Source organism: Amblyomma americanum, chromosome 4, assembly GCF_052857255.1.
Source record: "Amblyomma americanum isolate KBUSLIRL-KWMA chromosome 4, ASM5285725v1, whole genome shotgun sequence".
NCBI lineage: Eukaryota > Metazoa > Arthropoda > Arachnida > Ixodida > Ixodidae > Amblyomma > Amblyomma americanum.
The window spans coordinates 198,154,847-198,169,251 of NC_135500.1; the positions used below are offsets into that span (position 1 = coordinate 198,154,847).

The window sequence follows — 14,405 nt, forward strand, 5'->3', positions numbered from 1 at the left end:
GAAAGGCCTTGTACCGTACGCCACGCGGAAAATGAAGTCAGCTGCTGCAGACGAATGAGTTGCGATCTCCTGAACGAATGGGCGACGGTGTGCCATCACACTAGCGCAAAACCTGGTTACCAGCTGCTGGAGGAGTGTGCCTATCGGACTTTTTTCTCTTGTGGCTTGAGATAGGGACATCGGCTACAACAATAAGTAGATATCAGCCGCAGCGCTTGTATGTCGAAGGCGTACCCTGAGATAAAACAGCGATACCACTTCCAACGAAACTGTTTCTGGCGCGGGCTGGTGTTCACATGTAGTGTGATCGCCTTACCCTGACAGGTATAGAGCAGCAGCCAGAAAAACCACTCTGGAAAGCCGGGAAAAGTACGTTTATTGCTTTGGCGCTTCAAATTAGACTAAGTTTTCTTCTCAAAGCGAGCATTTGTCACTGTCACAATGACCTCATTCTTAAAATCGCTTGTCGATCCATTTCTTAATGAGTTAGTTACTAGAAAGAGATTAGCATATTTTGGTTAAATGTCTGAGTTTCTCAGATTCATAATTCACAGTGGTCTTGGTTTTATATCGAATATTTAAAATCTTCCATATAGCCATGGTGGAGAGAGGTTAATCAGATGGTTCTTGATAATCACAAAACGAACAACGAAGAGAAAACCTCAGGGTTCTTGCCACCGTTTCGACAAGAGGGTTTGCTTAGACAAAAACAAGCCCTATTTTTGAAACGGTGGCAAGCATCCTGAGGTTTTCTCTCCCTTGTTCACTTTGTGACTTCCAGAAGGCTGTTTATGGAACTTTACTTTTTTATAATTGCTTCTTGTGGTTACGAAGAAGCAATTATAAAAATCTAGCAGTCAATAAACTCCAGCTAAATTCATCTGATATGCAGATGAATGTTTCCAAACATCCCAAAGGTATGAGGCCAGAGTACGTATTTTGTTTATTCTGAGGTGCTACCTAGAAACAAAAAAATGAGAATCAACTTAAAGAAAATAACGCCAGTGGTACGCACAGACAACAGGTGTTTTTTGCATCGGAATTCCAACAGGGAATACTACCTACAGTGCGTCATTGAATTTATATACTGTATATATAGCAGCAGTGCATGCGTCAGGAACACCGTTACTTCTCCAGTACACATACCCATGTTGTCCAAGTGTTTCTTAATTAAACGAATGTACTGAATGCATGTAGAAGATTTGAGCTGTTTATTTGGTATTGCGATGTTATATTTTATATTGTAACCTCTAAGACATAAGTTGTAAACTGGCCAACTGTCAGGTGGTTACTTCGTGAATAGACTAACCAATTTTCGCTTTATTGGTTGGTGCGAGAGAAAAATTTCCTTCCCCTTATGCTCCATTTCGACTTCTTAGCTCAGTGTGTAAGTAAACAGAGCGACAAATAAATCTTTACTCTTTCCGTCAGTCTCACGCTCCAGCAGTCGATACAATGCGTAATTAGTGTTGACACCCACAGAATATAGGTGGTTCTCCCGATTTGCAGGCTCCTGAGTACAATAAAGCGCCAAGCTTGATGCCAGGGTGAGAGAGGTTGCCAACTTAAGTTTCTTCATTTCTTTACTTTAATAAAACTTGTCATCGCATCGCTTAGGCAGTGGTTGTTTGGTACCAGGTTCAAAGAATATGGAAAGCGATACACAATGAGATCGCAAATCTTTTTCAAGACATTTTTTAATTGCGCCGCTTCATAGGCTGATATGGCCTGAAAGAACAACATATGTGCCACGCTTACACACTGGGAATAAATATGTATTCTGAAATGACGAAATGTCGCAAATATCTAGAGCAGTAAGAATACTCGCTCATAAGAAGTTAGTACTTCACGGACAGACCAGCCGTGTGCTCGTCAGTTCGTCTATCTTATTGTCAGAGATATGTCACCATTACTCCCGGAGTGCTGCTGTCAGTATCTGACGCAAGGCCAGATTAGCGCACTCGAGCAGCACATTGCACAATGAACAAACGTGTTCTAAAAAAGACCTCTGTTGATAAGGGCTATGCCTCTGCATTCTCTAAAGCTTTCTTTTCTGGCGGGGTCCTTCGTCTATGTGTTGGAATGTACATTCATCTTACTGAACTCTTAAATTCGATCTGCGGGGTACCTTTTGGTTCCAGATGATGCTTGCATGGGAAATAAGCTGGTTGGTCGTTGTAGCATGCTTCAGCATTTTCCTCGGTGGGCTGCTGGCGATCGTGGGGCTTCCTTCCTGGAGGTCTACCATGAAAGCGAAGCGACTGCCACCCGGCCCTAAGGGCGTTCCACTATTTGGATACCTGCCATTCATACGCAAACCATTCCATCTCGCCTTCAATGAACTAAGCCAGAAGTATGGCCCTATCTTAAGGTAAGAGCCTCTCCGTACCATTAATTCCCCGCTAAGAGATAAAAGGAAATGTTGAAGCGCTCGTTACAGTCACTTCTGCCCTGTGTAGCTAAGACCACAAGGCAGCGTCACACTGCAATGGATGTGGCCGCTATTAACGAATGATGCGGCTGCATAAAGATTAGTGTTGCAGGCTTTTTATCGATGTTTACCTTTCTAAATAAGGTTGGAGTGGTAAATAAGGCGTATGTTGCGCTAGAATTGAAAGCAAGAAAGCGGGAATTTGTCGCTTGTATGCGTAAAGATGGCATAAGTCGGTCTGAGCAGGCCTGTCATTGTGACGTTTTTTTTGGGGGGAAGTTAAATAGTGCGAGTTTTCATAGGTCCATGCAAACAGCAGTATCGAGGGCATGACAAACGCAGAAGGTATGCAAGCATCTCAAGTATGTCTGCTCTCCTTTCACAGTGCTTATGACGCATATGTTTGCACAGAAGTCTACCTTTCAATTAGGTAGCAGCACCATATTTTCACAAAGCAAGCAGCTGCACTGGGATGACTGGGCGACCTGAAAAGCACGTAGTGAACCCCTCTCGAATAAATTTCTTTGTGGTTGTGTACAAATTAAAAGAGCAGAAAAATTAGCGATAATGCCTAAATAAGCACTGTAGACAAATTGCATCCATATGAATGCATCGTCGGAAACGAATACGCCGTAAATTGCAGAATTTTACGAGTGTCAAGAACAGGAAGGATATGAGCTATGAATCAAAAGTGTGCACTTGGTTATCATCGTGAATGCAGATGCCCAACAAGTTCTTGTCACCGAGCAGAGGTGACAATTTTCATGTGTAAAACTAACAAATTCGCAAGCCATATTGGTATTCGCAGACTTCGGCTCGGCTCCAAAAATGTGGTCGTCCTGAACGACCTCGCCTCTATAAGGGAGGGCCTCGCAAACCCAGATGTGCTTTATCGGCCTGAAGATTTCCTCTTCAGTTATTTCGGATTCAAAGGTTTGGAAATTAGTACATATTTGTCATTATTACTTCAGCTTTTTTCGTTTCGCTCTGGTCACGTGCAAGCTTTCACGTACAGACGATTTCATTCCAATCTCCTCAACTCTTCTTTCAAACAGGCATTGCATCCCTCAACGGGGAAGCATGGCAGGTCAACCGGCGGTATTGCTTTCATGTCTTGAGAAACCTGGGCTTTGCCAAGAAGTCTATGGAAGAGCACATCAAAGTAAGAGGCTAGATCCCGTTGATATTTTTAAATGCGTCACATATCCTCTAAAGTAGCATGTGCCTTGGCTGTAGTTTATATGACACATATTGAAATCGTGCAGATGGTAGAATGCGTTTACACCCATAAGAGGAGCATCGAGAGATGAGGAGGAAAGAGAAATGTTAGATACGAAAAACACGAGAAGCGGACACCCCACCTACGCCTTAAGAGAAGGGTTCAGAAAGAGAAGGCCTACGTCGAGACTAGCGAAAAAGCCAGTTTATAGAGAAGATGGAAACCGAGTACAAGCAGAAATCAAGAAAACACTCATAGTAGAAGTTATGCATGGTCTAATGAAGTGTAAATGGCTACAACACGCACATACGCTTGAATGCATGGTGTAACAAAATACCAAGCATGTGCACATAGCACGCGTCCCTGCAGATACCGCGCTGAGGGTACCTCTTAGATGTCATGACTGCTTCACAGAGTGGACATCACTGTGACGGCTGACATTGTGTTAATTTTAAATGTGCTCAATGATGTCACATGTCCTAACACCTACTTGCAATCTTCTTTGCGATCGCATTGTCCCGTTCTCAGTCATTACAGAACTTTAAAGTAAATCATGGAGCACTAACTGTCCCCTAGTAGAGGGATTGTTATCTGAGAAAGCAAGCAAAAGGTAGTGCTGGTTCGATCAGCCCATTTTGAAACCGTTCCTTAACCTGTTCTTGCAATACTGTCTTCTCCGACGTCTATGTGCAAAGATAAGTCACACCCTGCCGTACGTTGCAGCAGTACGTTTTGCACTGAGGCTGAAGGTGGTCTTAGCTTTAGGTATACAGGTTTACAGTGTCACAGTGCTAGGATTCTTCCTGCCGCCTTATGACTTTGCAAGCAAGAAATTTTAATTTTGTTCACTCTGATAAAATGAGGCAGTAGCTGTGGCTACAACGAAATGTTATTCGTACAACACCATAACAGACCAATAAAAGCAGGTGGGGAGCAGTTCTGCAAATTTCTTCTACTGCAGTGTTTATGGATGGCAGCAAGGAATTTTTCGACCTCAATTTCTGGCGTTTTTCCTGAACAACTATTTGTATCGATAGCTACACTACACCACCTCTTAGAGCTTTCAGCGTGGCCACCGTGGCCACCCCTGGTCACGTGGTTAGTCACGTGACCAGTGACATTGTTGGTCACGTGGTGCGGAGCAGCTGCTGCTGCCGGCGGCGCGGCGCGCCAGCGAAACCGAGTTGCAACAGCTGTGCGCATGCGCCGTGTAAAGTGGGACGAAGATGAAGAAGATGAACGCCCAGCGAAACGGAGCGGCGAAAGACTGACTTTGCAATGCGACTGAGCGAGTTCCACTCGGCCAGATGTAGCTATCGCGTCACTCCAGGTTTAACGAGAGCTAAACCACAGCCATTTTTTTCCTTATCTCACAACTGATGCGGTTTTCACATTTAAGCATATTTTTTGTAAGTGCACACAATCCGTCAGCTTCTGTAAAGAGTTTATGAATACATATGCAGTACATTACGCATTCTTTACAGTAAATAACGTTTCAGAACGCTGAAGAAAGTCACTTAAAGTTGCAAGAAATTTTGAACCAACTGCAGGCATTTTTTCCGCACAGGTGTAGCGATGCAAGCAACTCTAGGCACTTCAATGTCATATGTTTCCATTTTCGAGCGTATCGTTTCGCGAAACTCCCGCGCGATGGATGTATGTCAAGCACAAAAAAAAAACCCTTGGGGAGGCTGTAAGGCTGTGAGTTGCATACACTTGCAAACCCCCTAAAGGTGTTTTCATTTTCACAGTGTAGTAGTAAATCAGTCACAAGTATGTCCCTGGCTATTGCTTCCAGGACTCAAAAGAAATCTACGCAGCAGAGATTATGGCTGGCGCTAAAGCCAAATGCTTTCACTTTTTTCTGAAATTCGGCTATTTATTTTTTGTTTTGAAATTTCACAGGAAGAAGTGCAATGGTTTGTGGATGTTCTTGCGTCGAAGAAAGGGCGGCCCACCCTTGTGGCACAGCAGCTTGCTGCCAGTGTTGCCAACAACATCGCAGCGTTGGTGTTCGGTCAGCGATTCGACCTCGATGATCCAAAAGGTCGCCTCATCGAGGGCCTGCTGAGCAAGATGCTGCTTAATGCGAGCATACTTTCAATCATGGACTTTCTTCCAGCCCTGCGTGCTGTTTGCAGATACGTACCAAACACGAAGCCCTGGATTGCGAATTACGTTTTGAAAAGTTTGGCTCAGGTTATAAGGTCAGCGAAGCTTACATTGTGGTCACATATTAATTTAGAAGGCCCTGTCTTGTGCCAACACCAACTCCTTTCACTTAAGCGTCTGTAACGAATATCATAAAGGCTTGTTCTTAAATGCTTGTCTTGGAGCAGAAATTAATGTCCATAGAGAACAAAATTCTCACCAGACTTTGCTAACAAGTCTGTGTTCAATTTTCTCAGGATCTAGCGAGCTGATTGTCGAAGCTTAGTACCCTAATGCCTACCTTTAACATAGCGAAAACGTGCTAGCATGGGCATACGCATGCACAGCTGGCATCGACTGGTCCTTTGCATGTCTACGCTTTTATAGCCAGCCTGGATTGAAACACGAACAGCGTATGACGACAAGACAAAACATTTTGCCTGTTCACTTTATGTTGCAGTATACAATTAGCTTGATCGATGCTACTGGGCAAATGGTCTACCGAAGCAGATAGTCATAAACCGGTCGCAGCAAACTAGAAAAGCATCGCATACGCATGCCCACTTTTCATTCAGGCCTGATTGTACGTATCCGCTATGCTGGACCTTTATTAGAAATGAACGCTGACATCTCGAAAATGCCTTCGTTTTTTAGATGCAGAAATCGATTCCCGTCGTCCATTTATAAAAAAACGAAAGAATGTTGCTTGCAGCTTTGTTACGATAGAAGAAAGTGTTGTGTTTGAAATCAGAACTAGGAATGTAACAATTTTTTATACCATTTGTTGAAAATAAATTAATGCAGTTTTCGCCCACCAGCACGCTTTCAAGCAGAGCTGGTGGGCGCAATCGTCGTTGTTGCACGTGCTTGCTTCCTCGGGGCTGGTACTGGAGAAGGAGGGGGGGGGGGCTGTTGTAGGGCAAATTATGCTAAGAATTGCTAAAATGAATTACATCTAACTAGCAGCATTGGGCATACCATCCGTTGCACCTGTGTGACGACTATCTTTTCTTTCAGGAATGAAGTTAAAGACCGGGAAGGACACATGGATGAGTACTTAGACAGAGACTTCATCGACGGGTACTTGAGGAAGATGCAAGAAAACGGCGCCACCGAGTCACACTATACTCGTAAGTACTTTTGGAATGGGAGATGTTAAACCAGCAAGGCGGTGCTGCGTGATGAAGTAATCGCGGAACAGTCAACTTTTAATGATGTTGGCACGGATCCCGCAGTGTGCGCTTTTCCCACCTCCACCCCCCAGCTTGTCAGTGTGAAGGAAAGGCTCCATTTTTAATATGAAACACGTTTTGCTATTGATAGCGTTGATGTATTGATACTATTTATAGCGTATTGATGGTATTGATACTACTGATAGCGTTTTCATTGAACATCTATGTGATATTTAATAATTCAAAGCTTTGAATCGGTTTCGGCTCTGTATTAAGACTACGTTCGGTTTCGGCTCTGTACTAAGACTACATTTCAATAGATGGATGGTGTTAAAATATCTGACGCAGTGAGACTTCCATGCGAACCCTAAATACCAAAGGCGATGAAACGACCAGTGAGCAGATTTATTTTATTTATTTCTTTACTCAGATACCTACAACTCCCGAATGGATATTACTGTAGGAGAAAACATATATCGTATGGGTACCACAGTGCAACATGAAAACGCAGTGTTATAAGTAACAACAATTAGACATTTAACAACGTATCCACAGAAAAAAATCTTACAACGTATTTACAAAAATGTGGATATTTATATTACAGCTCTCTCAACTTGTAGGCGAAGCAGACAGCAAAAAAAGGTTACATGGCACTTTGTTAAATAAAAAGTTTGCTAAAGCGTTGTTAAAACTGGATGGAGGAGCGCAGAAATTCTCGTCTTGTAAGCTGTTCCAGTCATGTGCGTCACATACTAGGGGTATGAATATTGACAACGAAAACCTTGAAAGGCGTAAATGTGACGAGCTTAACTTTTATAACAAAAACTCCAGAAAAAAAATGGCTGTGGTTTAGCTCTGGTTAACCCTAGTTGAATTGCGAAAGCTTTGTTTCTGCGGCACGTCGTCTACGCAGCGTCTCATTCCGACGCTCTCGAGAACTCAAACCGGTCTTTTCCGCAGTTGAAGAGTCACTCCGGAACGTGGCACGACTTCTAGCCGCACCTTCGTTACGACGCTTCTCGAGTCGTGCGGCGCGTTCTTCTGGCGTCTCTTGAGCGCGTTCTCTTCCTCGCTTCGTTCTGTCGTTGTTGCGTCTCTTTCGCGATCTCCATGACGACTACAATACACTGAGGCGAAGCGCATATATATATATATATATATATATATATATATATATATATATATATATATATATATATATATATATATATATATATATATATATATATATATATATATATATACACCGCGAGGTGACACCTCCTCACCCTCTACCCCAGCAGAGCACATCTGGTGGGGCGAGCGGCGACGGCAGCGGCGTCGACGGCGGCGCCATCTGTTGGAGCGTGGCTGTGGCGTTGCTAGGCAACGGGGGTTCAAGGTCGTTCGACGGCCACGGCGTACGGCTGAAGTGCGACCACGCGATGAGCCGAGCTGGCTGACTGGCGTAGTGTTGCTTTCGCAACAAAAAATACCCTTGCATACATTGTCTTGCGGCACAAGAAACAAGCCATCACGAATGCATTCGCGCAATGAAGCTTTCATACGCTTAGCCCTAATTTCAAGAATTCAGTTCAGCGTTTTTAGGGGAATCCCCCAAGCTGAAGTAGATTTTAAATTAAGGAGTAATAAGGAAGCAACTGCTCTCTACAGATATAGTCCCTATTTGGTAGCTTTCCTTAAACACATCGGACTACATCCACTCCATTTTGAGTTGGATTCGGCCTCGACCTGCCATCTGCTAGCAGTCCTGGTTACAGCCGCCGCGGTGGTTGAGTGGTTATGGCGCTCGGCTGCTGGCCCGAAAGATGCGGGTTCGATCCCAGCCGCGGCGGTCGAATTTCGATGGAGGCGAAATTCTAGAGGCCCGTGTACTGTGCGATGTCAGCGCACGTTAAAGAACCCCAGGTGGTCGAAATTTCCGGAGCCCTTCACTACGGCGTCCCTCATAGCCTGAGTCGCTTTGGGACGTTAAACCCCATAAAACCAAACCAGTCCTGGTTAGGTTTGTTGATAGCGCAACTGCGAACCGGTAAGGCCAAAGTTCGCTCCCCAGATCAGGAAGAATTTCTCTTGATCTACCGAAGTTCCTGTGAATGCGATTTTCATGAAAGCGGAGCCATACCGCGACGGCGCAATGAACTGCTACAAGAAGGCCTACCATGGGCGGAACAGTGTCATTTGCTAAGTGGCAGAAGGAAACCGCAGGCCAAATGTTACGTTATTGTCACAGTTTCTGGGTAACAAAAAGTTTAGAAGTGCTGTTGCATAGACGTCGGAACGGTAACGAGAAAAGAGCAGATAAGCGCCTTTTCATGAGTCCTCTTGTGCCAGTAACGCGTAGGGGCAATGGAATCTTACATTCCTACAGTGTTGCGGAGCACTTGAAGGATTTTCATGGAGACATGACAGTATGCCATTGATTACCTCAACATAAGTTACGTCATCCGGACACTAATTGCTGTCTAAACACCTGCTTCATTATTGATGTTCCTCGTAGTGGTCGCCGCGATGCCTGAGTAATCAGCACGTGGTGAAAAAAAATAGTTGTGGTTTAGCTGTGGTTAGACCTGGAGTGACGCGATAGCCACATCTGGCCGAGTGGAACTTGCTCAGTTGAATTGCGAAGTCAGTCTTACGCCGCTCCGTTTCGCTGGGCGTTCCTTCTTCATCTTCGTCGTACCTGACACGGCGCATGCGTACAGCTGTTGCAGCTGTTGTGCGTTGCGCCGCCGGCAGTAGCAGCTGCTCCGCACCACGTGAGCAACCACGTGACCAACGGCTGCACCACGTGATCAACCCAAGTGACCAACCACGTGGCCAATGGCGTCGCCACGGAGCTCAAGTGGTGCCACGTGGAAGGGTCGAGGAGGTGGCGTAGTGCGGCTATCGCTACAAAAGGTTGTAGGTTCAATTTCGGTCTCGGAGGCTTGGATAAGATGCATGCCAGATGTATGTCACTCACATGTATCGACTTTAAGAGAAACTTCTGCACTTTACTGTACCTACTGTTTTTCCCTGTACTTTTAGAGAACCTGGGCGATAGAAATTAACCCAGAGGTTTACACTACTACGTAACCTCAATATACATTTGGGAAGAAAAAATAATTTAGCACTGGCACGCACCAGGACCCCGTACTTCTTGTCAGGCGTCCAGCCTATTTCTAGTAACATTTGTCGTGAATAAAAGGGCCCATGCTAACACGGGGTGGTCTTTGCTGACATCGCTGTGCACGGGGGGATGGGGGGTGGGGGGGGAGGGGGGGGGGGGCAAACGGCACATTTTAGGCGCTTATAGTTTTGTGCATAACTGTCTCACAAGTAAAACCCCTTATTACGACCTACTTGTCTAGTAACATTGTGCTGTATGAATTCAATTAAATCGAGATTATTCATCCAGAAAAGTAGCTGCAGGAAGAATTTGTGTTGCATACTGTGAAATGCGTTGTCAGCCGGAGAGAATGCCCCCTGTAAACAAACAGTAACTTACTGACTGCAGTACGATACCTGGAAGGAAACTCAATCAACCTGTTCGGTGCGGCCACGAACACGGTCCGGAGTGCAATCCTGTGGAACCTGTACATCGCTGCCAGCGACCCGGATGGCCACCAGACCCGTGTGCAGCGTGAAATCGACGCCGTTGTGGGCCGCGAGAAACCGCCTTGCTGGGAAGACCGGCGTCGAATGCCGTTCACCATGGCTTCCATTCTGGAGGCGCTTCGGTGGAGGACCACAGCACCCGTCGGGATCCAGAGGAGGTGAGTGCCTCCTGTGAGGAGGGATCAGAAAAGCAGGAGCGATGGATTCCCGTTTGTCTAAACAATGGCTTCTCGCTAGCCGCCGGTTAAGAACATGAGGTGGAGATGTGGAATTAGAAATGGCCATGGTAAGAACGAGAGGGCCCAGACAAGATGCGTGAATGGTATTGATAAGCATTCATAATACGTACAGAGCCCCTTTATCATGCGTATTAGTAGTCTTATCGAAGCGTTGGTGTGCTGACCACCATATAATGCATATAAAGGTCTTTATGAGGTCGCTTGTATTTTCAGCATGTTCTCAAAACTTGAAGAAAAAGATAAGCAAAGAGATCACAAAACAATGCGCGCGCTACTTCCCAGTCATCGATTAATGTAAACAAGCAAGAAGTGCACAATGGAACAAAGGAAAACAGCTCAACTTGATGCTGTACTATATCCATATGAAGGCAATCGTTTTGTTTGGAGATTGGCACTGAAGGCAGTCCAGGTTTCATTTCTCTTAATTTCTTAATTATACCCTTTTCGTCGTTTAAGCCGGCTCTAACTTCGTCGGTTTTAGTATCTTCTTGTTACTGCAGTTTGCGAACATTTTTTGGCCTTGTAAAACTGCAGCATGCATTTTTTCCTTCCCTGCTATACAGCTTGATACTTCGTGCCCTAACGTTCCCCGAACCATTAGGTATCAAATTTGCGAACTGATGGTTGTGAAGCTTGTTTTGAGGTTTCTTCCTTCAAATCTCAGCGCAGGACGTGACACTGTCATCGGTGGCTACGATGTTCCTGCCGGCACCTTCGTGATAGCCAACCTCTGGAGCCTCCACAACGACCCTGCCCACTGGAAGAACCCGTCCGAGTACGACCCGACGCGGTTCCTAGACCGCGATGGCAAAGAGCTGGCTGAGAAGCCCTTGGCATTCCTTCCTTTCAGCGTGGGTAAGTAAAGATTCGTCGGCTCACAGTAGTGTATCTCATCTCGGTCAGGGGCATTTTTTGGCTCAAACTAATCATATCTATAAAAAAAGTGATAACTGCACGAGAAAAGAAAATCATGCCGCTAGTTGGGTTAACTACTATCATACTACTAACCGTTACCAGGGGTGAAGTGGCGGCGATGGTCGTGTGAGGCATTTTTTTCTAGGCCTATTACGGCCGTTGGCTTCTTTAGCGACGTGATGCGTCGAAGATGAAAATTCCTGCGTTCACCCATCGGCAAATGATGTCATTCAGATGGGTCACTGAAGGACGCGGCATCTTTGGACATGCGATCTAGGCTAGTCGCCCATGCTGATTGTTATTAATTGGTTTTTGGGGAAAGGAAATGGCGCAGTATCTGTGTCACATATCAGCGGACACCTGAACCGCGCCGTAAGGGAAGGGATAAAGGAGGGAGTGAAGAAAGAAAGGAAGGAAGAGGTGCCATAGTGGAGGGCTCCGGAATAATTTCGACCACCTGGGGATCTTTAACGTGCACTGAAATCAAATCACTGTTTTCGTCGCGGAGGGACAAGAAGGAAGGGAGGAGTCGGGAGAAGCTTTTACGAATTTTTTTGTAATGTAAAGTAGGTCCTACCTGAAGCTTTAAGTGCTATCATCTAGTGTTGTAATCGCCCTTCTTAAATGAAGCACTTTATTTTGTAGCCAAAGCTACATTGGCCACGAACTCGCAGTTTCGCGGTGCTCGCACTCCCACCGTGGTCGCACCGCACCACGTGACCAACCACGTGACTGGACACGTGACCAACCGTGTGACGAACCACGTGACCAGCCACGGCGCACACCTCCTCGCAATCAAGATTAACGAAGGCTAACCAAGCTATGCCTTAGTTTCGCTACGTATATCCTGGCATTGCCGATCTCAGCCACTGTCAATTTTTTGTGTTCTTACGAGATGAGCATTTACAATGACGCTTGAACTAGCGACCTTCTAACGATTTATTTAGCCCGTTACCGGTTTAGGTGAAAAGTCATAGATGTCATCCTTCTCTCGCCACGCGATCCTGTGTCATGTGGGTGGCAACTGAATCACCATCGCATTCTTAAAAAGGCCTGATCCAAGGACCAAGTCATGATCGTCACCTAGCAGGGTTAATACACGAGGCCGTAAAAAAGGCACGTAATTTCGAATTAGACGAGTAAGCGGAAGGGGCGATAGCGAATCCCTGTCTGTCTTTCCTTAAAGGGCACGGAAGAAATTCTTGGAGTTTGCTACAACACTATCACTTCACTCACAAAATTGTTTGCCTTGATTCGCGATTACTCTTTTGTGCAGTGTTGGATCTCTTTACTGTGCATCACCTAGTCGAAACCTATGTGTGCGTTTAAGAAAAAGAGTTCCAAGTAGAATACTCTACTATTATTTCACTGTCTTGCATTTCAGGAAGGCGTGCGTGTCCGGGAGAAAGTCTGGGATTAATGGAGGTGTTCCTCTACGTAACCACTTTACTGCAGAAATTCAGAGTGCTTCCGGAAGAAGGAAACACTGTCTCTCTCGACGCGCAACACGCTTTCATCTCAGTGGCAAACGATACGCAACGACTGCGCTTTGTGCAACGGTGACTGCAAATGATGCCATTGACAAAAAGCTACAAAGCGGTACAGATTGACAAGTTGCTGGTTCGTTCAGAATTCAATAAAATTTAAACGAAAATACAGCGCTGATTTAGACAGAATTAATCAGCAAACTACTTAAAACAAAATGTGCTATAGGAAGGCAAACAGTAGCTGGCTAACAAAGGAAAATGACAAGTTCGTCGGCGGAAGTTTTCCGTGTCCAACACAAATAGATGTCAGAAAAATCCTGGGCTGCTTGAAATCGCCTAAGCTGCTATTAAAAATTCATCAAAGCATCACATAAAAACATCACATCAAAACATCAAGTCTTTCACAAGTGCACAGCTGAGTGAGGTTTTCGTAAGGCTATTACCACAGACAAACTTTTGGAAATTTGTACAGCTGACAGAAGCACGTAGAAATTCCCTGGCATGGCTCACAAAAACGTCCAAGCTCAAGTACGAGCGCGGCGGGAGCAAAGATCTATAACTTTACTTTGCCGCGAGGCACGTGAAACCTCTCAGTTAAACGTCATCGGCAAGAAATTCTATGAGCTGGCATGTTGCTGTACCACTGGCACTTAATCACTTCATGTTTTACTTGGTGGTTGCTGGCTTAGGACTGAGCCTTGGGTGCTCAAAAATTTGCTCCTGAACCATCGCTAAATGCGCCAGTACTTCCGGAAGTTACGGCTATGCATTGCTGTCAGCTCCAGAGTGCACGTCGTGGGGTAAGTCGGTCGAACATAGTTAAGCAAGGGACTTCGCGTCACAATCATGAACGTGAAGAGCACAACGACCGGCGCTGCGCAGCCTTCACGTCAATGTTAGTGTTACGGAGTCCCTAGCTGAACAATTGCTGTCAGTGGAAGCGAAGCGCACGGTGAATGGAATGAGAGCGACAGACATTCCGACAGCTCTTTCCCATTTAAAGCTCACATCCCGTCGAATTAATTCGTAAAGATTTGAAAGACATTCGGAGCACTTTGTCACCACGAGGTGGCCATACATTACAGGCTAAAAGTTTGATGCAAACTGATGCAATACACTGAGGGAAGTAAGAAGAATCTTACATTGAGAACACAGGAACTTGACTGTAGTCGAACAGAAACTTTCCTCTGA

The 14,405-nt window shown here is 45.3% G+C and overlaps 1 protein-coding gene across 1 annotated transcript; it reads left to right on the forward strand.

Annotated features, from left to right (window-relative positions):
- The first annotated feature begins 271 nt into the window (after nucleotides 1–271).
- On the forward strand, nucleotides 272–13,385 carry LOC144129006 (cytochrome P450 2F5-like). Its single transcript, XM_077662870.1, has 9 exons — nucleotides 272–369; nucleotides 2,142–2,371; nucleotides 3,240–3,364; nucleotides 3,487–3,593; nucleotides 5,556–5,857; nucleotides 6,819–6,931; nucleotides 10,473–10,731; nucleotides 11,477–11,667; nucleotides 13,112–13,385. The coding sequence occupies exons 2-9, from the start codon at nucleotides 2,142–2,144 to the stop codon at nucleotides 13,288–13,290; spliced, it is 1,506 nt and encodes a 501-aa protein (XP_077518996.1). The 5' UTR covers nucleotides 272–369; the 3' UTR covers nucleotides 13,291–13,385.
- The last annotated feature ends 1,020 nt before the right edge of the window (nucleotides 13,386–14,405 follow it).